General features: G+C 38.9%; 1 protein-coding gene and 1 long non-coding RNA gene across 2 annotated transcripts in view; one reads left to right on the top strand and one right to left on the bottom strand.

The window, feature by feature from the left end:
• cfap45 (cilia and flagella associated protein 45) overlaps positions 1–22,454 on the bottom strand; it is a 33,038-nt gene extending 10,584 nt beyond the window's left edge. Inside the window, exons 1-8 of the mRNA XM_062965075.1 lie at positions 22,377–22,454; positions 20,036–20,167; positions 18,475–18,608; positions 16,448–16,592; positions 16,183–16,353; positions 13,920–14,098; positions 6,861–6,990; positions 4,503–4,649 (exon numbers count right to left, since the gene is read on the bottom strand). Coding sequence (XP_062821145.1) covers positions 4,503–4,649; positions 6,861–6,990; positions 13,920–14,098; positions 16,183–16,353; positions 16,448–16,592; positions 18,475–18,608; positions 20,036–20,167; positions 22,377–22,445 — 1,107 coding nt within the window. The 5' untranslated portion in view covers positions 22,446–22,454. The remainder of the gene's footprint in view (positions 1–4,502; positions 4,650–6,860; positions 6,991–13,919; positions 14,099–16,182; positions 16,354–16,447; positions 16,593–18,474; positions 18,609–20,035; positions 20,168–22,376) is intronic.
• LOC134294333 (uncharacterized) lies at positions 14,052–18,230 on the top strand. The gene is made up of 2 exons (XR_010001268.1): positions 14,052–14,165; positions 16,309–18,230. It is a non-coding gene; the product is annotated as an uncharacterized LOC134294333 (long non-coding RNA).
• Positions 22,455–24,016: the final 1,562 nt, after the last annotated feature.

Below are 24,016 nucleotides of genomic sequence, written 5' to 3'. Positions count from 1 at the left end.
TACAGTATATATATATATATATATGTAGATAAAATTAGCATAGCTACCCTGTTTCCCTGAAAATAAGACATCCCCAGAAAATAAGACCTACCCTGTTTCCCCGAAAATAAGACAGGGTCTTATATTAATCTTTGCTCCCAAAGATGCACTAGGTCTTATTTTCAGGGGATGTCTTATTTTTCCATGAAGAAGAGCTCACATTTATTGTTGAACAACAAAATGAACATTTATTATATACTGTAAAGTAGTTGTCATCACAAACCAGCATAACCAGACAAACTATGAATCCTATCAAGAATTTCTTGTTACTACCATTATTTACATGTGCAACAATCTATGGTACCTCTTGCAGTTTAGGTTTCACAAGGTTTCCACGCTGATTTCTCTCTATTCTAGTTTCAATGTAGTCATGAATGATGAATAATATAATATACTATAATAATAATATGATAATATAATAATAATAATATAATGATATACAATATATTAATGAGATAATATAATAATAGGATATAAAAATAACAGAATATGATAATCATATGGTATTAATAGGATAATATAATGATGGGATATAATAACAGAATAGCATAATAATATAATAATAATAGAATAATATAATAGAATAATAGAATGGAATAGAATGATATAAAATATATTAACAGGATACTATAATATGGAATATAATAATAAAACAGAATATGCTAATAATAATAAAATAATAATATGATAATATAATAGAATAATAGTATAGAATATAATGATATAAAATATATTAATAGGATAATATAAAATAGAATATAATAATAACAGAATAATATAATAATATGAAAATATAATAGAATAATAATATAATGATATAATAATAATAATATAAAAATATAATATAATGATATAAAATATATTAATAGGATAATATAATAATGGGATATAATAATAGTAACAGATATGATGATAATAATATGGTAATAGAATAATAGTATAAAATAATCAGTTTCATGGCATAGGATTGGAATAAGGATGAGAGGAGAATCCCAATGCGTCCTGTACCTTTAAGGAGCCTTGGGGACGAGTGGAAAGCCCTCTTCCTTCCTTCCCTCCCACCCTCCCTTGCCCTGGCTCCAGGAGCCAATCAGAAGCCATGGGGGCAAAGGGAGGTCTTATTTTCGGGGAAACACGGTAGTAGAGGTTTTGCTGAATTGCTAAATATAAGGCCTACCTCGAAAGTAAGACCCAGTAAAGTTTTTGTTTGGAAGCATGCAGGATCGGTAAATGTACATACCATAGATTGTTGTACATGGAAATAAAGGTAGTATCAAGAAATAATAATAATAATAATAATAATAATAATAATAATAATAATATAATAATAATAATAACTTTATTCTTGTATAATAAAAAACTTTATTTACACCCCGCCACCATCTTCCCATGGGGACTCGGGGCAGCTTACATGAAGCAGAGGCCCAAACAACATAAGGACAAAATATAAGCAACCTAATACAATCACAATATAAAACAGATAAAACAGTAATGCAATATATCAATTAAAACAACAATACAGGATTAAAAACACATAAAAGGTATCCCACCTCCATCTCCCAGAAGGGACTCAGGGCAGCTTACACAGGGATAAGCCCAACAACAACATAAATTCACATACAAACAGAAATTTAAAACAGTAATTTTAAAACAGTATAGCAATAAAATATAATATCAAAATTCTTGAAAGGATTCACAGTTTGGTTATGTTGTTTTGTGATGACAACTACTGTACAGAAGATAATAAATTTTCATTTTTAAAGATTCAACCATAAATGTGAATTCGTCTTTGTGGAAAAATAAGACGTCCCCTGAAAATAAGACCTAGTGCATCTTTGGGAGCAAAAATTAATATAAGACACTGTCTTATTTTCGGGGAAACAGGGTAATAACTAGGTTTATACTCGAGTATATACAGTATATATATGTATATATATATATATATATGTAGATAAAATTAGCATAGCTAATAACAAGGCTTATACTCGAGTATATACAGTATATATATATATATATATATATATATATATATATGTAGATAAAATTAGCATAGCTACTAACAAGGCTTATACTCGAGTATATACAGTATATATATATATATATGTAGATAAAATTAGCATAGCTAATAACTAGGCTTATACTCGAGTATATACAGTATATATATATATATATATATATATATATATGTAGATAAAATTAGCATAGCTAATAACTAGGCTTATACTCGAGTATATACAGTATATATATATATATATATATATATATATATATATGTAGATAAAATTAGCATAGCTAATAACTAGGCTTATACTCGAGTATATACAGTATATATATATATATATATATATATATGTATATAAAATTAGCATAGCTACTAACAAGGCTTATACTCGAGTATATACAGTATATATATATATATATATGTAGATAAAATTAGCATAGCTAATAACTAGGCTTATACTCGAGTATATACAGTACATATATATATATATATATATATGTAGATAAAATTAGCATAGCTACTAACAAGGCTTATACTCGAGTATATACAGTATATATATATATATATATATATATATATATATATGTAGATAAAATTAGCATAGCTAATAACTAGGCTTATACTTGAGTATATACAGTATATATATATATATATATATATATGTGTGTGTGTGTGTGTGTGTAGATAAAATTAGCATAGCTAATTAGGCTTATACTTGAGTATATACAGTATATATATATATATATATATATATATATATATATGTAGATAAAATTAGCATAGCTAATAACTAGGCTTATACTCGAGTATATACAGTATGTATATATATATATATATATATATATGTAGATAAAATTAGCATAGCTAATAACTAGGCTTATACTTGAGTATATACAGTATATATATATATATATATGTAGATAAAATTAGCACAGCTAATAACTAGGCTTATACTCAAGTATATACAGTATATATTAGGCATGTCCGGTCAATGAAAAAAATGTTTTAATTCTCGTTTCTAAAGTAGGGGGCGCTGGTGCTTTGATATAGAAAGTATTTCCGACTTTTTCACCCCAAAAATTCGGATATTTCTGAAAATTCGTAATGATTCTAAATGTTTCTAAAATGGCGGACGCGCATGCGCAATTGCCAAAAAAAAAGGAACCGGGGGGGGGGGGGGACTTTTACAGGGCTCTCCCGCCCTCATTTCTTGAGCTATCCTCATCAACCCTAGCCCCCAGCTTTGCGTCCATCGTGGAAGCTTCTGATTGGCCGGGGAATGGCAGCCATGTTAGGCTGCGCTAAGCTCCCATTCTAGGTAGGTTGCAGAAACAAAAAAAAATTAAAAAATATTTTTAAAAATATATTTAAAAAATTGGGGGGGGGGGAGAATTAACGAAACATTAAGAGACAATTAGAGAATGGGCCAACAATTGTTCGAATTACATTGCTGGTTGTGCTGTGAGAAAATGTCTCGGAATGCGTATCAAAAAGCGAGAACAATCCGAAATAATTCCGATATACGATTCAAAATGATTTTTTGGACATGTCTAGTATATATATATATGTAGGTAAAATTAGCATAGCTAATAACTAGGCTTATACTCGAGTATATACAGTATATAGATAGATAGATAGATAGATAGATAAAATTAGCATAGCTAATAACTAGGCTTATACTCGAGTATATACAGTATATAGATAGATAGATAGATAGATAGATAAAATTAGCATAGCTAATAACTAGGCTTATACTCGAGTATATACAGTATATAGATAGATAGATAGATAAAATTAGCATAGCTAATAACTAGGCTTATACTCGAGTATATACAGTATATAGATAGATAGATAGATAGATAGATAAATTTAGCATAGCTAACAACTAGGCTTATACTCGAGTATATACAGTATATAGATAGATAGATAGATAGATAGATAAAATTAGCATAGCTAATAACTAGGCTTATACTCGAGTATATACAGTATATAGATAGATAGATAGATAAAATTAGCATAGCTAATAACTAGGCTTATACTTGAGTATATACAGTATATATATAGATAGATAGATAGATAAAATTAGCATAGCTAATAATTAGGCTTATACTTGAGTATATACAGTATATATATAGATAGATAGATAGATAGATAGATAGATAAAATTAGCATAGCTAATAACTAGGCTTATACTTGAGTATATACAGTATATAGATAGATAGATAGATAGATAGATAGATAAAATTAGCATAGCTAATAACTAGGCTTATACTTGAGTATATACAGTACCTCTACTGTCTGTCTGTATGTGTTATAGGTCTAGCAGTAGCATTAAATGTTTGCCATGTATGTGTGCATTGTGATCCGTGGAATATAAATACTGTCAATAAATAAATAATACATAAATCCTGAAAGACATGGGGCTATAACTAGCCAGGACTCTGCGGCGTCTCCTCCGTACCATTTTCTGCTTCTGGTACTCCAGCACCCGCATGTCAGCCATGCGCTCCTGCGCCAGCATCTCCTCTTTGCGCTTCTGGTTCTCGTCGTTGATCTGCCGGATCTCGGCCTGGATCCTCAGCTGCTCCAGCCGCCGGCGCTCCATTTCCTAGAAAGAAAGGTCCAAAACACACCGTTTCTGCATCGTACTCATGCGATGCCTTGGGGCACGACTCTCCTATAAGGAAAATTACAATCTGACGTATATGCAAAGATGCAAACATTCCAGAAATCGAGAAGCAATGGAAAAGAAAATGTTTGGGGAAAATGGGGGGGGGGGGGGAATGATATTAGCCCTCTCTGCAGATCAGAAACTTCTTTGTTGCGTATAGAAAATACATTATTGCTATGCTGTAACCCACCTTGAGCCACAAGGAGAGGCAGGTAGGACATATAATAGTAATAATAAAAATAAATTATTATTATTATTATTATTAGCTATCTATATATATATAAAAGAGTGATGGAATCCTGGCGACCGCCAAAACAACAAAACTAAACACCCCACAACCTCGAAAATTGACAACACAACCCATCATCCACGCCTCTAGGTTGATACAACAAAAAGAAAAGAAAAATAAAGTCCCAAGTAGAGGGAGAAGAATAATTGTTTTTATCCAATTGCTGCCAGTTAGAAGGCTAAGCTCCACCCACTTGGTCTCCTAGCAACCCACTCACCCAGGGGACAGGCAGAGTTAGGCCTCACTTAGGCCTCTTCCACACTGCCTATAAAATACAGATTATCAGATTTTAACTGGATTAGATGGCAGTGTAGACTCAAGGCCCTTCCACACAGCTATATAACCCATTTATAATCTTATATTATCTGCTTTAACTGGATTACCTGGACTCCACACCTTTACCCATTACCTTAACTACCACCATTTCCTCAATACTTTATTTCCCATACCACCATACTTTGCCACAGCAACGCGTGGCCGGGCACAGCTAGTTATTACTATAATAATATATTATCAATATTATTTATTTATTTACTACATTTATATCCCTCTCTTCTCACGCCGGAGGGGACTCAGAGCAGCTTACAAATCAAATGAACATACAATATATTATTAGCATAGCACAATATAAGCATCAAATTACTATATTGTGCTATATCATTATATGGTAATATTATTAGTAATATTAAATTTAATATATAATATATTATTATATTATTATATTATAATATTATTAGTATAATGTTGTATTACATTATAATATTATTATCAATATTATAAGTATATACAATATATTATATATTTATAAATTATTGTATATTATATGCAGTAGAGTCCCGCTTATCTAACACTCGCTTATCCAAGGCTCTGGATTATCCAATGCATTTTTGTAGTCAATGTTTTCAATATATCGTGATATTTTGGTGCTAAATTCGTAAATACAGTAATACATAACATTACTGCGTTTTGAACTACTTTTTCTATCAAATTTGTTGTATAACATGATGTTTTGGTGCTTAATTTGTCAAATCATAACTTAATTTGATGCTTAATAGGCTTTTCCTTAATCCCTCCTTATTATCCAAGATATTTGCTTATCCAAGGTTCTGCCGGCCCGTTTAGCTTGGATAAGTGAGACTCTAATGTATTAACATTATTATTCTTATTCTTATTATTATTATTAATGTTGTAACCTGAAAATGCAAGACTAACCACTAGATGGCGCTGAGGGAGAAAAAAGATAAATAAACAGCAAATGAATGAATTACAGTAGAGTCTCACTTATCCAACACTCGCTTATCCAATGTTCTGGATTATCCAAGGCATTTTTGTAGTCAATGTTTTCAATATATCGTGATATTTTGGTGATATTTTGGTGGATAAGTGAGACTCCATTCATAGTTCGAATCAGTTAATGCAACATGCTATCGTTGTTGTTGTTGAGCCACGAGGAGAGGCAGATAAGAATATAATAGTATTATTATTATTAATATAATATATTAACACTAATATTAATGTTGTAACCTGCAAATGCAAGAGTAACCACTAGATGGCGCTGAGAGAGAGAGAGAGAGAGAGAGAGAAAAAAAGGTAAACAGCAAATGAATGAATTACCCGAAAAGTCCATTCATAGTTTGAATCAATTAACGCAACATGCTATTATTATTATTACTATTACTATTGTTGTTGTTATTATTACTGTAATAATATAATTACTGTATTATTATTACACCACTTTTTCTCTCCACAAAGGAGAGAAAAAGTGGTGTAATAATAATATATTAATAATAATATAATAAATTATATATATAGTGGGAGCTCTTCTCCTCATCCAGATCCTGGCCGTTCCTCTGACTTACTCTTTCGTCTTCGAACTGCAGCCGCTCCAGGTAGTCCAGCATCTCTTGGGCTTCTTGATCCCGCTGCTCGGACCTTATGGCATGCAATTCGTTGTTCTTCTCGATTTGCTCCATCATGTAGCGCCTGCCCCTGGAAACCAGGCAACGGAAAGAGTTTCTGGACTGCAAACTAAAAGCCTCGCTAGTCGGCTTCGGAATCTAGAACCCTAGGAAGCGATGAGCCCTGGCTTCAGAAGCTGAAATGCTGAGAAGCAATGAGCCCTAGCTTCAGGAGCTAGAACCATAGGAGACAATGAGCCCTGAATCCAGAACCCTAGGAAGCAAAGAGACATGGCGTCAGAACCCAGAACCCAAGCAATGAGAGAAGCAATGAGACATGGCTTGAGAAGCTAGAACCCTGGGAAACAATGAACCCTGGGATCAGAATCTAGAACCAAAGGAAGCAATGAGTCCTGGTGCTTCAATCTAGAACCCCAGGAAGAAATGAGCCATGGCATCAGAATCTAGAACCCTAAGAATCAGTGAGCCCTGGCGTCAGAAGCTAGAACCCTAGGAAGCAATGAGCCGTGGCTTCAGAAGCTAGAACCCTAGGAAACAATGAGCCCTGGGATCAGAATCTAGAACCATAGGAATCAATGAGTCCTGGTGCCTCAATCTAGAACCCCAGGAAGAAATGAGCCATGGCGTCAGAAGCTAGAACCCTAGGAAGCAAAGAGCTGTGGCTTCAGAAGCTAGAACCCCAGGAGACAATGAGCCCTGGGATCAGAATCTAGAACCATAGGAATCAATGAGTCCTGGTGCCTCAATCTAGAACCCCAGAAAGAAACGAGCCATGGCGTCAGAAGCTAGAACCCTAGGAAGCAATGAGCCGTGGCTTCAGAAGCTAGAACCCTAGGAGACAATGAGCCCTGGGATCAGAATCTAGAACCATAGGAATCAATGAGTCCTGGTGCCTCAATCTAGAACCCCAGGAAGAAATGAGCCCTGGCGTCAGAAGCTAGAACCCTAGGAAGCAATGAGCCGTGGCTTCAGAAGCTAGAACCCTAGGAGACAATGAGCCCTGGGATCAGAATCTAGAACCATAGGAATCAATGAGTCCTGGTGCCTCAATCTAGAACCCCAGAAAGAAATGAGCCATGGCGTCAGAAGCTAGAACCCTAGGAGACAATGAGCCCTGGGATCAGAATCTAGAACCATAGGAATCAATGAGTCCTGGTGCCTCAATCTAGAACCCCAGGAATCAATGAGTCCTGGTGCCTCAATCTAGAACCCCAGGAAAAAATGAGCCCTGGCGTCAGAAGCTAGAACCCTAGGAAGCAATGAGCCGTGGCTTCAGAAGCTAGAACCCTAGGAGACAATGAGCCCTGGGATCAGAATCTAGAACCCTAGGGAGTTATGAGTGTGGCTTCAGAAACTAGAACCCCAGGAAGAAATGAGCCCTGGCGTCAGAAGCTAGAACCCTAGGAAGCAATGAGCCGTGGCTTCAGAAGCTAGAACCCTAGGAGACAATGAGCCCTGGGATCAGAATCTAGAACCATAGGAATCAATGAGTCCTGGGGCCTCAATCTAGAACCCCAGGAAGAAATGAGCCGTGGCTTCAGAAGCTAGAACCCTAGGAGACAATGAGCCCTGGGATCAGAATCTAGAACCATAGGAATCAATGAGTCCTGGTGCCTCAATCTAGAACCCCAGGAAGAAATGAGACCTGGCGTCAGAAGCTAGAACCCTAGGAAGCAATGAGCCGTGGCGTCAGAAGCTAGAACCCCAGGAGACAATGAGCCCTGGGATCAGAATCTAGAACCATAGGAATCAATGAGTCCTGGTGCCTCAATCTAGAACCCCAGAAAGAAATGAGCCATGGCGTCAGAAGCTAGAACCCTAAGAAGCAATGAGCCGTGGCTTCAGAAGCTAGAACCCTAGGAGACAATGAGCCCTGGGATCAGAATCTAGAACCATAGGAATCAATGAGTCCTGGTGCCTCAATCTAGAACCCCAGGAAGAAATGAGCCATGGTGTCAGAAGCTAGAACCCCAGGAGACAATGAGCCCTGGGATCAGAATCTAGAACCATAGGAATCAATGAGTCCTGGTGCCTCAATCTAGAACCCCAGGAAGAAATGAGCCATGGCGTCAGAAGCTAGAACCCTAGGAAGCAATGAGCTCTGCAGTCAGAAGCCAGAGCCCTAGGAAGCAATGAGCCGTGGCTTCAGAAGCTAGAACCCCAGGAGACAATGAGCCCTGGGATCAGAATCTAGAACCATAGGAATCAATGAGTCCTGGTGCCTCAATCTAGAACCCCAGAAAGAAACGAGCCCTGGCGTCAGAAGCTAGAACCCTAGGAAGCAATGAGCCGTGGCTTCAGAAGCTAGAACCCTAGGAGACAATGAGCCCTGGGATCAGAATCTAGAACCATAGGAATCAATGAGTCCTGGTGCCTCAATCTAGAACCCCAGAAAGAAATGAGCCATGGCGTCAGAAGCTAGAACCCTAGGAGACAATGAGCCCTGGGATCAGAATCTAGAACCATAGGAATCAATGAGTCCTGGTGCCTCAATCTAGAACCCCAGGAAGAAATGAGTCCTGGTGCCTCAATCTAGAACCCCAGGAAAAAATGAGCCCTGGCGTCAGAAGCTAGAACCCTAGGAAGCAATGAGCCGTGGCTTCAGAAGCTAGAACCCTAGGAGACAATGAGCCCTGGGATCAGAATCTAGAACCATAGGAATCAATGAGTCCTGGTGCCTCAATCTAGAACCCCAGGAAGAAATGAGCCCTGGCGTCAGAAGCTAGAACCCTAGGAAGCAATGAGCCGTGGCTTCAGAAGCTAGAACCCTAGGAGACAATGAGCCCTAGGATCAGAATCTAGAACCATAGGAATCAATGAGTCCTGGGGCCTCAATCTAGAACCCCAGGAAGAAATGAGCCGTGGCTTCAGAAGCTAGAACCCTAGGAGACAATGAGCCCTGGGATCAGAATCTAGAACCATAGGAATCAATGAGTCCTGGTGCCTCAATCTAGAACCCCAGGAAGAAATGAGCCCTGGCGTCAGAAGCTAGAACCCTAGGAAGCAATGAGCCGTGGCGTCAGAAGCTAGAACCCCAGGAGACAATGAGCCCTGGGATCAGAATCTAGAACCATAGGAATCAATGAGTCCTGGTGCCTCAATCTAGAACCCCAGAAAGAAATGAGCCATGGCGTCAGAAGCTAGAACCCTAAGAAGCAATGAGCCGTGGCTTCAGAAGCTAGAACCCTAGGAGACAATGAGCCCTGGGATCAGAATCTAGAACCATAGGAATCAATGAGTCCTGGTGCCTCAATCTAGAACCCCAGGAAGAAATGAGCCATGGTGTCAGAAGCTAGAACCCCAGGAGACAATGAGCCCTGGGATCAGAATCTAGAACCATAGGAATCAATGAGTCCTAGTGCCTCAATCTAGAACCCCAGGAAGAAATGAGCCATGGCGTCAGAAGCTAGAACCCTAGGAAGCAATGAGCTCTGCAGTCAGAAGCCAGAGCCCTAGGAAGCAATGAGCCGTGGCTTCAGAAGCTAGAACCCCAGGAGACAATGAGCCCTGGGATCAGAATCTAGAACCATAGGAATCAATGAGTCCTGGTGCCTCAATCTAGAACCCCAGGAAGAAATGAGCCATGGCGTCAGAAGCTAGAACCCTAGGAAGCAATGAGCTCTGCAGTCAGAAGCCAGAGCCCTAGGAAGCAATGAGCCGTGGCTTCAGAAGCTAGAACCCCAGGAGACAATGAGCCCTGGGATCAGAATCTAGAACCATAGGAATCAATGAGTCCTAGTGCCTCAATCTAGAACCCCAGGAAGAAATGAGCCATGGCGTCAGAAGCTAGAACCCGAGGAAGCTATGAGCTCTGCAGTCAGAAGCCAGAGCCCTAGGAAGCAATGAGCCGTGGCTTCAAAAGCTATAATCCTAGGAGACAATGAGCCCTGGGATCAGAATCTAGAACCCTCGGCAGCAATGAGCCTGGTACCTGAATATAGAACCCCAGGAAGCAATGAGCCATGGCGTCAGAAGCTAGAACCCTAGGAAGCTATGAGCCGTGGCTTCAGAATCTAGAACCATAGGAAGCGATGGGCCCTGGCGTCAGAATCTAGAACCCTAGGGAGTTATGAGTGTGGCTTCAGAAACTAGAACCCCAGGAAGAAATGAGCCCTGGCGTCAGAAGCTAGAACCCTAGGAAGCAATGAGCCGTGGCTTCAGAAGCTAGAACCCTAGGAGACAATGAGCCCTGGGATCAGAATCTAGAACCATAGGAATCAATGAGTCCTGGTGCCTCAATCTAGAACCCCAGAAAGAAATGAGCCATGGCGTCAGAAGCTAGAACCCTAGGAGACAATGAGCCCTGGGATCAGAATCTAGAACCATAGGAATCAATGAGTCCTGGTGCCTCAATCTAGAACCCCAGGAAAAAATGAGCCCTGGCGTCAGAAGCTAGAACCCTAGGAAGCAATGAGCCGTAGCTTCAGAAGCTAGAACCCTAGGAGACAATGAGCCCTGGGATCAGAATCTATAATCCTAGGAGACAATGAGCCCTGGGATCAGAATCTAGAACCATAGGAATCAATGAGTCCTGGTGCCTCAATCTAGAACCCCAGGAAGAAATGAGCCATGGCGTCAGAAGCTAGAACCCTAGGAAGCAATGAGCTCTGCAGTCAGAAGCCAGAGCCCTAGGAAGCAATGAGCCGTGGCTTCAGAAGCTAGAACCCCAGGAGACAATGAGCCCTGGGATCAGAATCTAGAACCATAGGAATCAATGAGTCCTAGTGCCTCAATCTAGAACCCCAGGAAGAAATGAGCCATGGCGTCAGAAGCTAGAACCCGAGGAAGCTATGAGCTCTGCAGTCAGAAGCCAGAGCCCTAGGAAGCAATGAGCCGTGGCTTCAAAAGCTATAATCCTAGGAGACAATGAGCCCTGGGATCAGAATCTAGAACCATAGGAATCAATGAGTCCTGGTGCCTCAATCTAGAACCCCAGGAAGAAATGAGCCATGGCGTCAGAAGCTAGAACCCTAGGAAGCAATGAGCCTGGTACCTGAATATAGAACCCCAGGAAGCAATGAGCCGTGGCTTCAGAAGCTAGAACCCTAGGAAGCTATGAGCCGTGGTTTCAGAAACTAGAACCATAGGAAGCGATGGGCTCTGGCGTCAGAATCTACAACCCTAGGAAGCAATGAGCCGTGGTTTCAGAATCTAGAACCATAGGAAGTTATGGCTCCTGGTGCCTGAATCTAGAACCCTAGGATGTTATGAGCGTGGCTTCAGAATCTAGAACCCTAGGAAGCAATGAGCCGTGGCTTCAGATTCTAGAACCCTAGGAAGCGATGAGCCGTGGCTTCAGATTCTAGAACCCTAGGAAGCAATGAGCCGTGGCTTCAGAATCTAGAACCATAGGAAGCGATGAGCCGTGGCTTCAGATTCTAGAACCCTAGGAAGCTATGAGCCGTGGTTTCAGAAACTAGAACCATAGGAAGCGATGGGCTCTGGCGTCAGAATCTAGAACCCTAGGAAGCAATGAGCCGTGGCTTCAGATTCTAGAACCCTAGGAAGCTATGAGCCGTGGTTTCAGAAACTAGAACCCTAGGAGGCAATGAGCTGTGGCTTCAGAATCTAGAACCCTAGGAAGCAATGAGCCGTGGTTTCAGAAACTAGAACAATAGGAAGTGATGGGCTCTGGTGTCAGAATCTAGAACCCTAGGAAGCAATGAGCCCTGGCATCAGAATCTAGAACCCTAGGAAGCGATGGGCCCTGGCACCAGAATCTAGAACCCAAGGAAGCAATGAGCTGTGGTTTCAGAAGCTAGAACCCTAGGAAGCAATGAGCTGTGGCTTCAGAATCTAGAACCCTAGGAAGCAATGAGCCCTGGCATCAGAATCTAGAACCCTAGGAAGCAATGAGCTGTGGCTTCAGATTCTAGAACCATAGGAAGCGATGGGCCCTGGCATCAGAATCTAGAACCTTAGGAAGCAATGAGCGGTGGCTTCAGATTCTAGAACCCTAGGAAGCAATGAGACGTGGCTTCAGATTCTAGAACCATAGGAAGCAATAAGCTGTGGCTTCAGAATCTAGAAACCTAGGAAGCAATGAGCCCTGGAGCCAGAATCTAGAACCCTAGGAAGCAATGAGACGTGGCTTCAGATTCTAGAACCATAGGAAGCGATGGGCCCTGGCGTCAGATTCTAGAACCCTAGGAAGCAATGAGCCCTGGTGCCTGAATCTAGAACCCTAGGAAGCAATGAGACATGGCTTCAGAATCTAGAACCCTAGGAAGCAATGAGACGTGGCTTCAGAATCTAGAAACCTAGGAAGCAATGAGCCCTGGAGCCAGAATCTAGAACCCTAGGAAGCAATGAGACGTGGCTTCAGAATCTAGAACCCTAGGAAGCAATGAAACGTGGCTTCAGAATCTAGAAACCTAGGAAGCAATGAGCCGTGGTGCCTGAATCTAGAACCCTAGGAAGCAATGAGCCGTGGCTTCAGATTCTAGAACCCTAGGAAGCTATGAGCCGTGGTTTCAGAAACTAGAACCATAGGAAGCGATGGGCTCTGGCGTCAGAATCTAGAACCCTAGGAAGCAATGAGCTGTGGCTTCAGATTCTAGAACCATAGGAAGCGATGGGCCCTGGCATCAGAATCTAGAACCTTAGGAAGCAATGAGCGGTGGCTTCAGATTCTAGAACCCTAGGAAGCAATGAGACATGGCTTCAGAATCTAGAACCCTAGGAAGCAATGAGACGTGGCTTCAGAATCTAGAAACCTAGGAAGCAATGAGCCCTGGAGCCAGAATCTAGAACCCTAGGAAGCAATGAGACGTGGCTTCAGAATCTAGAACCCTAGGAAGCAATGAAACGTGGCTTCAGAATCTAGAAACCTAGGAAGCAATGAGCCGTGGTGCCTGAATCTAGAACCCTAGGAAGCAATGAGCCGTGGCTTCAGATTCTAGAACCCTAGGAAGCTATGAGCTATGGTTTCAGAAACTAGAACCCTAGGAATCAATAAGCCCTGACGTCAGAGATCGAGAACCCTGCTTGCAAACCCACCTGTACAGCTCCTCCTTCCTCTTCTGCTCCAGCTCGTCTTGCATCTTGTTGGCCTTCTGCCGTTCCACCTCCATCATCCTCGCCAGACGCATCTGCTCTTCGCTCATCTCTTTCTCGATCTGCTTCTTCTCCAGGATCTGAGCATCGCGGATGGCGTGGCACTTCGCCTCCAGGACGATCTGCAACGAGACGGCAAAGAAATCCCCATCAGCGGGTGAAGGAGTAAAGGAAGGAAGCTTGAAAACAGTAAGTAGAGAATTATAGGTAGTAGGTACCGCTTATTGTGAGGAGGCTAATTTAATTTACCGTATATACTCGAGTATAAGCCAACCCAAATATAAGCCGAAGCACCTAATTTTACCACAAAAAACTGGGAAAACATTGACTCCAGTATAAGCCAAGAGTGGTAAATTTCAGAAATAAAAATAGATACCAATACAATTACATTAATTGAGGCGTCGGTAGGGTAAATGTTTTTAAATATTTACATAAAACTGTAATTTAAGATAAGACTGTACAACTCTGATTAAATCATTCTTCTCATCTTCTTCAATGTAAATGTGTTTATGGATCCTTTTAATAATAATAGGGTAAAATAATACATGTAATAATAAATAGCGTAAAATAATAAATGTATAGTAGAGTCTCACTTATCCAACGTAAATGGGCCAGCAGAACGTTGGATAAGCGAATATGTTGGATAATAAGGAGAGATTAAGGAGAAGCCTATTGAACATCAAATTCGGTTATGAATTTACAAATTAAGCACCAAAACATCATGTTATACAACAAATTTGACAGAAAAAGTAGTTCAATACTCAGTAATGCTATGTAGTAATTACTGTATTTACAAATTTAGCATTAAAATATCATGATATATTGAAAACATTGACTACAAAAATGCGTTGGATAATCCAGAATGTTGGATAAGCTAGGCTTGGATAAGTGAGACTCTACTGTATTATTATTATATTAATAATACTATAATATACTGGTAGTGTATTATTATTATTATAGTAATACAGTCGAGTCTCACTTATCCAAGCTAAACGGGCCGGCAGAAGCTTGGATAAGCGAATATCTTGGATAATAAGGAGGGAATAATTGGATAATAAGGAGGGATATATTGAAGACATTGACTACAAAAATGCCTTGGATCATCCAGAACCTTGGATAAGCGAGTCTTGGATAAGTGAGACTCTATTGTAGTTCAATATGTAATAACGTTATGTTGTAATTATTGTATTTATGAATTTAGCACCAAAATATCATGATATATTGAAAACATTGACTACAAAAATGCATTGGATCATCCAGAACCTTGGATAAGCGAGGCTTGGATAAGTGAGACTCTACTGTAGTTCAATACGTAATAATGTTATGTTGTAATTACTGTATTTATGAATTTAGCACCAAAATATCACGATATATGGAAGACATTGACTACAAAAATGCCTTGGATCATCCAGAACCTTGGATAAGCGAGGCTTGGATTAGTGAGACTCTACTGCAGGAGTCCCCAAACTTTTTAAGCAGAGGGCCGGTCCACAATCTTTCAGACTGTTAAGGGGCCGAATTATCATTTGAAAAAAAAAATACAAATAAATTCCTATGCATACTGCACATGTCTTATTTGTAGTGCAACACCACCAACAACAAAAGAACAATACAATATTTAAAAATGAAAACAATTTTAACCAACATAAACCTATTAGGATTTCAGTGGAAAGTGTGGGCCTGCTACTGGCCAATGAGATAGTCAAGTTAATTAGGATTGTTGTTGTTGTTGTGTGCCTTCAAGTCATGTCAGACTTTGGCTGAGCCTAAGTCTAAAATTATTTATTTACTGTATTTATTTACTACATTTATATCCCACCCTTCTCTCCCTGAAGGGGACTCAGAGCAGCTGTATGTACACACAATATATTATATTATTAGCATAACACAATATTAGCATTATATATTACTATATTGAACTATACCACTATACTATTATATATGTAATATATAACATATAATTAATATTATTATATGGTATTACTATTAGTATTATATTGTATAACATAAGATTATAATCAATATTATATATATATATATATATATAATATTATATTATTAAAATTGATATAAAATATTATATTATAAAACTGAGGACGGGGCCAGGTAAATTACCTTGGAGGGCCGCATCCGGCCCCTGGGGCTTAGTTTGGGGACCCCTGCTCTACTGTATTATTATTGGTCCCAACGTCCCAAATGCCGATACCTCGCTCAGCGCCTTGATCTCCTCTTCCTGCTCCATGCGCAGGTTGGCGGCCCGCTCGAGCAGGTACTGAGCCCGTTCCTTGGCCTCCTCTTCCAGGTCGTTCAGCTTCTCGTTCTTCTTCCGCAGGATCTCCTTCAACTGCATGGATTTCTTCCGCTCGTTCACGGCGGCCTGAGAGCGGGATAGAACCATAGAGAGACCCACGTCATGGTTCGGAACCGCAGCACGGCTCCGTGGAGAAGAGACGGATCGAGAGCTCACGTACGAGGATGGCTTCCCTCTCGGCCTTGAGCGTTGCTTCTTGAGCCGCCCGCTCTTCTTTCGTCAAGACGTGGGAGGCATCCTTGATGCGCTCAAAGTCCTTGGGGCTGATGATCAGGGACTCCCCCGAAGGATCCACAGTCGGCACGCTGCACACGCAAGAGACACGAAAGGGACAGATGACTCCCATGACAAGTCAAGTTGTGCTTGACCAAATTCTCTAAATCTGCTTTGGCTAACATATGGCATGGCATATTATTATTGTTGTTGTTGTTACTATTATTTGATGATGAGAATAATAATATAATGTTATAATAATAATATGCCAAATCTGCCATATGAAATCATGGTTTAAAAAGCTGGAACACAACACACCAGACATTAGACATGTCCAAAAAATCGTTTTGAATCGTATATCGGAATTATTTCGGATTGTTCTCGCTTTTTGATACGCATTCCGAGACATTGTCTCACAGCGCAACCAGCAATGTAATTCGAACCATCGTTGGCCCAATCTCTAATTATCTCTTAATGTTTCGTTAATTTTTTTCCCCAATTTTTTAAAATATATTTTTAAAAATATTTTTAAAAATTTTTTTTGTTTCTGCAACCTACCTAGAATGGGAGCTTGGAGCAGTCTAACATGGCTGCCGCTCCCCAGCCAATCAGAAGCTTCCACGATGGACGCAAAGGTGGGGGCTAGGGTTGATGAGGATAGCTCAAGAAATGAGGGCGGGAGAGCCCTGTAAAAGTCCCCCCCCCCCCCGGTTCCTTTTTTTTTTTTTTTTTTGGCGATTACGCATGCGCGTCCGTCATTTTGGAAACATTTAGAATCATTATGAATTTTCGGAAAGATCCAAAATTTTGGGGTGAAAAAATAGGAAATATTTTCTATATCGAAGCGCCAGCGCCCCCTACTTTAGAAACGAGAATTGAAATATTTTTTTCATCGATCGGACATGCCTACCAGACATCACAGTTGTGGAAAAGAAAAAGGTTTGGATCATTGATGTCGCCATAATAACTCCTCAAAACACAGCAGACAAAAAACCAGTAGAAGAAAACCGCACTACAAACTAGAGCTGACAGCTAGCACAACAAAACATTGCATGGAAATTTCCTTATTATTATTATTATTCTTTTATTATGACACAGCAAACAAGATAGATATGCTGAATTTCGTATCAGAAAATCACAAGTCGAACACTTCCCAAGTGTTTAGGACTTATTATTATTATTATTATTATTATTATTATTATTATTATTATTATTATTATTATGATACAGCAAACAAGATAGATATGCTGGATTTTGTATCACAAAATCACAAGTCAAACACTTCCCAAGTGTTTAGGACTTATTATTATTATTATTATTATTATTATTATTATTATTATTATTATTATTATTATATTATGACACAGCAAACAAGATAGACATGCTGGATTTCGTATCAGAAAATCATAAGTTGAACATAAGTGTCTAGGACTGTGTGATGTATTTTCGGATGATGTGCGCAGATCCCAATCGGGTGGCCTTTTGCAGTTGGCAGATCGTGATTTTGTCAATGTCTATTGTTTCCAAATGCCGGCTGAGATCTTTTGGCACGGCACCCAGTGTGCCCATCACCACCATGAGGATTATGATTATTAGTACTACTGCTGGCATATTATTATTGTTGTTACTATTATTTGATGATGAGAATAATAATATTATTATAATAATGTGCCAAATTTGCTTGTTTGGATACCATATGAAATCATAGTTTAAAGAAGCTAGAGTCATTATTGTTGTTGTTGTTGTTATTATTATTATTTAGCAGGTATCCTAGGAAAACTGCTACAAAACAGGAGCTTTTTTGTTGAGTTCCAGAGTCAGAGAAACAGAAGAGCGGGAGTGTGTTTGCTCCATCCATGTTCAACATCTACACAAACTCCAAAAAATTCCCAACTCCTGGGAGCTTTGAAAGGGTTGAACAGAAGCTCTTTGAAGCTTGAGGTGCTCTTACTGCCTCTTACGGGGCTCACTCACACAAGGTCTCGGATGAGGTCCCTGCCAATGATGCGGATGGTCTTGGGTTTGTGGCCCCATCCGAGGGACTTCCCGGCCTTCTCCACCTCCCGGAGGACCACGATGGGGCTCCCTGAGCGGGAGAGCTGCACCTCCTGCAAGAAAGAAAGGACAGCACTGGATGTCGGTGAACTACAACTCCAAAACGCAAGGTCAACACCCACCAAACCCTTCCAGTATTTTCTATTGATCATGGGAGTTCTGCGTGCCAAGACTGGTTCAATTCCATCGTTGGTGGAGTTCAGAATGCTCTTTGATTGTAGGTGAACTATAAATCCCAGGAACTACAACTCCCAAATGGCAAAAGCAATCCCTCCCACCCCACCAGGTATGGGGTATTTGTGCCAAATGTGGTCCAGTGGATGAAAATACATCCTGCATATCGGATCTTTACGACTTGCAATTTGGATATTTACAATTTGGATTCGGATATTTACGATTTGGATTCGGATATTTACAATTCAGATATTTACGGTTTGCAATTCAGACATTTACGACTTGCAATTCAGATATTTATGGTTTGTGATTCGGATATTTACAATTTGCTTGCAATTCGGATATTTACAACTTGCGATTCGGATATTTATGATTTGTGTTTCGGATATTTACAATTTGCAATTCAGATATTTACAATTTGTGATTTGGATATTTACAACTTGCAATTCGGATATTTACGACTTGCGATTCGGATATTTATGATTTGTGTTTCGGATATTTACAATTTGTGATTTGGATATTTACAACTTACGATTCGGATATTTATGATTTGCGATTCGGATATTTATGATTTGCAATTCGGATATTTACGACTTGCGATTCAGATATCTACGATTTGTGATTCAGATATTTATGATTTGCAATTCAGATATTTACGACTTGCGATTCAGATATTTACGAGTTGCAATTCAGATATTTACGACTTGCGATTCAGATATTTACGATTTGCAATTCGGATATTTACGATTTGTGATTCGGATATTTACGACTTGCGATTCAGATATTTAGGATTTGCAATTCAGATATTTACGACTTGCGATTCAGATATCTACGATTTGTGATTCAGATATTTAGGATTTGCAATTCAGATATTAACGATTTGCGATTCAGATATTTACAACTTGCGATTCGGACATTTACGACTTGCAATTCAGCTAATTATGATTTGTGTTTCGGATATTTACAATTTGCAATTCGGATATTTACAATTTGTGATTTGGATATTTACGACTTGCGATTCGGATATTTATGATCTGCAATTCAGATATTTATGATTTGCAATTCAGATATTTACGAGTTGCAATTCGGATATTTACGACTTGCGATTCGGATATTTACGACTTGCGATTCAAATATTTACAATTTGTGATTCGGATATTTACGATTTGCTATTCATAACGGTAGCAAAATGACAGTGATGAAGCTGCAACGGAAATAATATTATGGTTGGGGGGGGGGGGTCACCACAACATGAGGAATTGAACTAAAGACTTGGAAGGCAAGGGGGGGAGCCTTCTCTCTGCACCTTGGAGATCCCGAAGAGGCTCTCGTCCACTTCGGAGCTGGCGTGTTTGGTCCGGTAGCGGACGTGGGAATGGGACCGGGACCGGGCCGAGGAGGCGTTGGAGGAGCCCCCCACCGAGCAGACGCTTCCGGGCTGCAAAGGAGACAAGAGTTGACACTCAAAAAGGACAACGGGCCAAAGCAGACCTCGCCACACTTCCCAACACACGCATCCTTCCGCAACACAGTCATTCCGTTTTCCTAACCAAACTGGAGATTAAGCCAAACCCTGCTTTTCGAACTGCTAGGTTGGCAGAAGCTGGGGCTAACAGCGGGAGCTCACTCCATTCCCACCGACCTTTCAGTCTGGGGGCTCCTGTAATATGATATATAGAATGAATATATATATATATATATATATATATATATATATAAAATATTCATATATATATATATATATATATATATATATATATAAATGAGTGATGGCATCACGGCAACCAAGAAAACAACAAAACTACAGGCCCCCCAACCTCGAAATTTGACAACACAACCCATCACCCACGCCTCTAGGTTGATACAACAAAAAGAAAAGAAAAATAAAGTCCTAATTAGAGGGAGAGCAATAATTGTTTTTATCCAATTGCTGCCAGTTAGAGGACTAATGTCTGCCCACTTAGTCTCCTAGCAACCAACTCAGCCCAGGGGACAGGCAGACTTAGGCCTCAGGCTTCTTCCACAGATTATCTAATTTGCACTGGATTATATGGCAGTGTAGACTCAAGGCCCTTCCACACAGCTATATAACCCATTTATAATTTTATATAGATAATATATGGATATATGGATGAGACTCTACTGTGTGTATATATATATATGATGTTATATATAATATTCATATATATATAGAGAGAGAATATATATATATATATATATATATATATATATATATATATAAGATGTTATATATAAAATTCATATAAATATATATACAGTAGAGTCTTACTTATCCAAGCTAAATGGGCCGGCAGAAGCTTGGATAAGCAAATATGTTGGATAATGAGGGATTAAGGAAAAGCCTATTAAACATCAAATTAGGTTATGATTTTACAAATGAAGCACCAAAACATCATGTTTTACAACAAATTTGACAGAAAAAGCAGTTCAATACGCAGTCATGTTATGTTGTAATTACTGTATTTATGAATTTAGCACCAAAATATCACAATGTATTGAAAACATTGACTACAAAAATGCCTTGGATAATCCAGAACATTGGATAAGTGAGTGTTGGATAAGTGAGACTCTACTGTATATAGAATATAAATATATATATGATGTTATATATAATATTCATATATATAAAATTTAAATATATATGTTACATATAATATTCATATTATAGTATATATAAATATATACATTATGTTATATTTAATATTCATATATAGAGAGAGAGAATATACATATAAATATATATAGATATGCTATATATAATATTCATATATATATAGAATTTAAATATATATATGATGTTATATATAATATTCATATATATATATACATATAGAATATACATATTATATATATGATGTTATATATAATATTCAAATATATATATATATATAATATACATATATATATGTTATATATAATATTCTTATTATAGTATATATAAATATATACATGATGTTATATATAATATTCATATATATATATAATATGCAAATAATTATATATATGTTATATATAATATTCATATAAATATATATGTGTTATATATAATATTCATATTATAGTATATATATACATGATGTTATATAGAATATTCATATATATATAGAATATACATACAAATATATATATGTTATATATAATATTCATATATATAGAATATATATATGTTATATATAATATTCATATATATAGAATATATATATGTTATATATAATATTCATATATATATATAGAATATATATATATGTTATATTTAATATTCATATATAATATATATATATATGCTGTTATATATAATATTTTTATATATGGTAAATAATATATTGTTCAGGTTCAGGAAAGAGAAAGGAAGGAAGGGAAAGAAAGGAAGGAAGAGAAAGGAAGAGAAAAGGAAGGAAGGAAAGAAAAAAGGAAGGAAGGGAAGGAAACAAAGGATAAAGGAAAGAAGGAGGGAAAGGAAAGGAAGGAAAGAGAAGAAGGAAGAAAGGAAGAAAAGGCAAAGAGAGAAGGAAAGAAAGAAGAAGGAAATGATAAAGGAAGGAAGGAGGAAAAGGAAGGAAGGAAGGAAATGATGAAGGAAGGAAGGAAAAATAATAAAAATTAAAAATAAAAAGGCCAAGCCTCACCATCTCTGCTGCTGCTGCCAACTGAGGGGAGCCCCGCCCACTGTTTATATCCGTCGCCGTGGCAACCATCACCAAGCCCCGCCCCGGAAGCATACGTCAGTAACTAGGCACCTGAAAGCCGGAAGTGATGCCATGTTTTTACTGTTATTGTTGTTGTTATTACTGGCGTCCATTTTGTATACGTTGCCCACAGTGTGGTAATTGTAAGCCCATTCTCCACAAATGTATTGAAAAAGTAATATATACAGAGTGGTTTTAACCAGCCGACAAGCATGAGATAGCTGAATGGAGGCCTATTGACCAGGTGCTGCCGTCAGGGAATTGGTATGGTTTCCAATGAAATAGCTGTTTGGTTTCATTGTTTTAATTGTCCAAAATGCATAAGGTTGTGGGTGAACTATAACTCCCATCATGCCAGGTTAACCCCAAGAAACTCCCATCAGTCCTTGAAGTTTGTATTGTTGGACATGTTTGCTCTGGTGAGGTTGAGTGTGCTCTTAGTTTAAAGGGTGAACTACAACTCCCACTCTGGTGAGTCAGACCCCTCAAACCCCTTCACCAGGTTTATTTATTTATTATGTATTATCATTTATTTAATTCATTTATATCCCACCCTTCTCACCCCGAAGAGGACTCAGAGCAGCTTACAAATTAAATTTACATATAATATTATATTATTAATTATGTTATATTAACGGTGCTCCGTGCAGTCATGCCGGCCACATGACCTTGGAGGTGTCTATGGACAACGCTGGCTCTTCGGCTTAGAAATGGAGATGAGCACCAACCCTGTTGTCGACCGCGTTTTAGGGGATCGGGCCCTTAAGGAGAGACCCGATCCGGTCCTGAGAGAACGGACCTTGGCGAAGCCAAAAGGAGAATTACGAGCCGCAATACAACCTGAAGCCGAAATGAAGAAGGTCCGCCAAAGTTGAAGGAAAATCCGCCAAGGAGTCTTTATTGAGCAATTCAGCTGAAGAGGACTCTAGTAGCGATCATTCGGTCTACTAGGGTACCATACAATCAAAATAAAGCCATATTTATACAAAATTTCAGTCTGACAGCCCTTTGAATTTCCCGCCCTGCTCCCCCGCCCATCTGATCGTTGATAGGCTAGAAGATTGAACGAGGCGGGCTTTCGTTTCCCGCCTTGCTCCGTTGGCCCAATAGGAAGCTGCCTTTTGTCTCTACTAGGGCCAATCAGGAAAGAGAAGGCGGGAGTTATTGAAACAATGAGGTGACAGGGCAGGAACTATTGGATTAAGTCCTGCTAGACCAATTTCTAAAGGGTGATTAATGGCAGCAATCAAAGGTGTCCGGGTTTCTGTCACGTATACAGATTTTAGATATGCCTTGGGGTGTCAGGGGTGGAAGCAAAGATGGGTGGTGATGAGCCATATTGACAGGCTCTGCAGGGCGCCTTCCTGAGGTGTCCTGGATTTTCCTTTGGGTGAGATATGACAATGTTTGCCTTGGGGCGAATCACCTTTAGGTCAACACTCCGAATTCGGCGACTCAAGCCCTATATTGTCCATGCAATCTGAATTTGATTGGGTTTAGCGGGGGCAGATTATCCTTTTGTTTTTGGGAAGGGAAGCCTGGGTCATAGGAAATGGGATAAGTTCTGGGGTTCAGGTTGA

This window comes from Anolis carolinensis, unplaced genomic scaffold, assembly GCF_035594765.1.
Source record: "Anolis carolinensis isolate JA03-04 unplaced genomic scaffold, rAnoCar3.1.pri scaffold_14, whole genome shotgun sequence".
NCBI classification, from domain to species: Eukaryota; Metazoa; Chordata; class Lepidosauria; order Squamata; family Dactyloidae; genus Anolis; species Anolis carolinensis.
The sequence above is the reverse complement of the archived record's forward strand: the minus strand, read 5'-3'. Positions and strand labels throughout refer to the sequence as shown.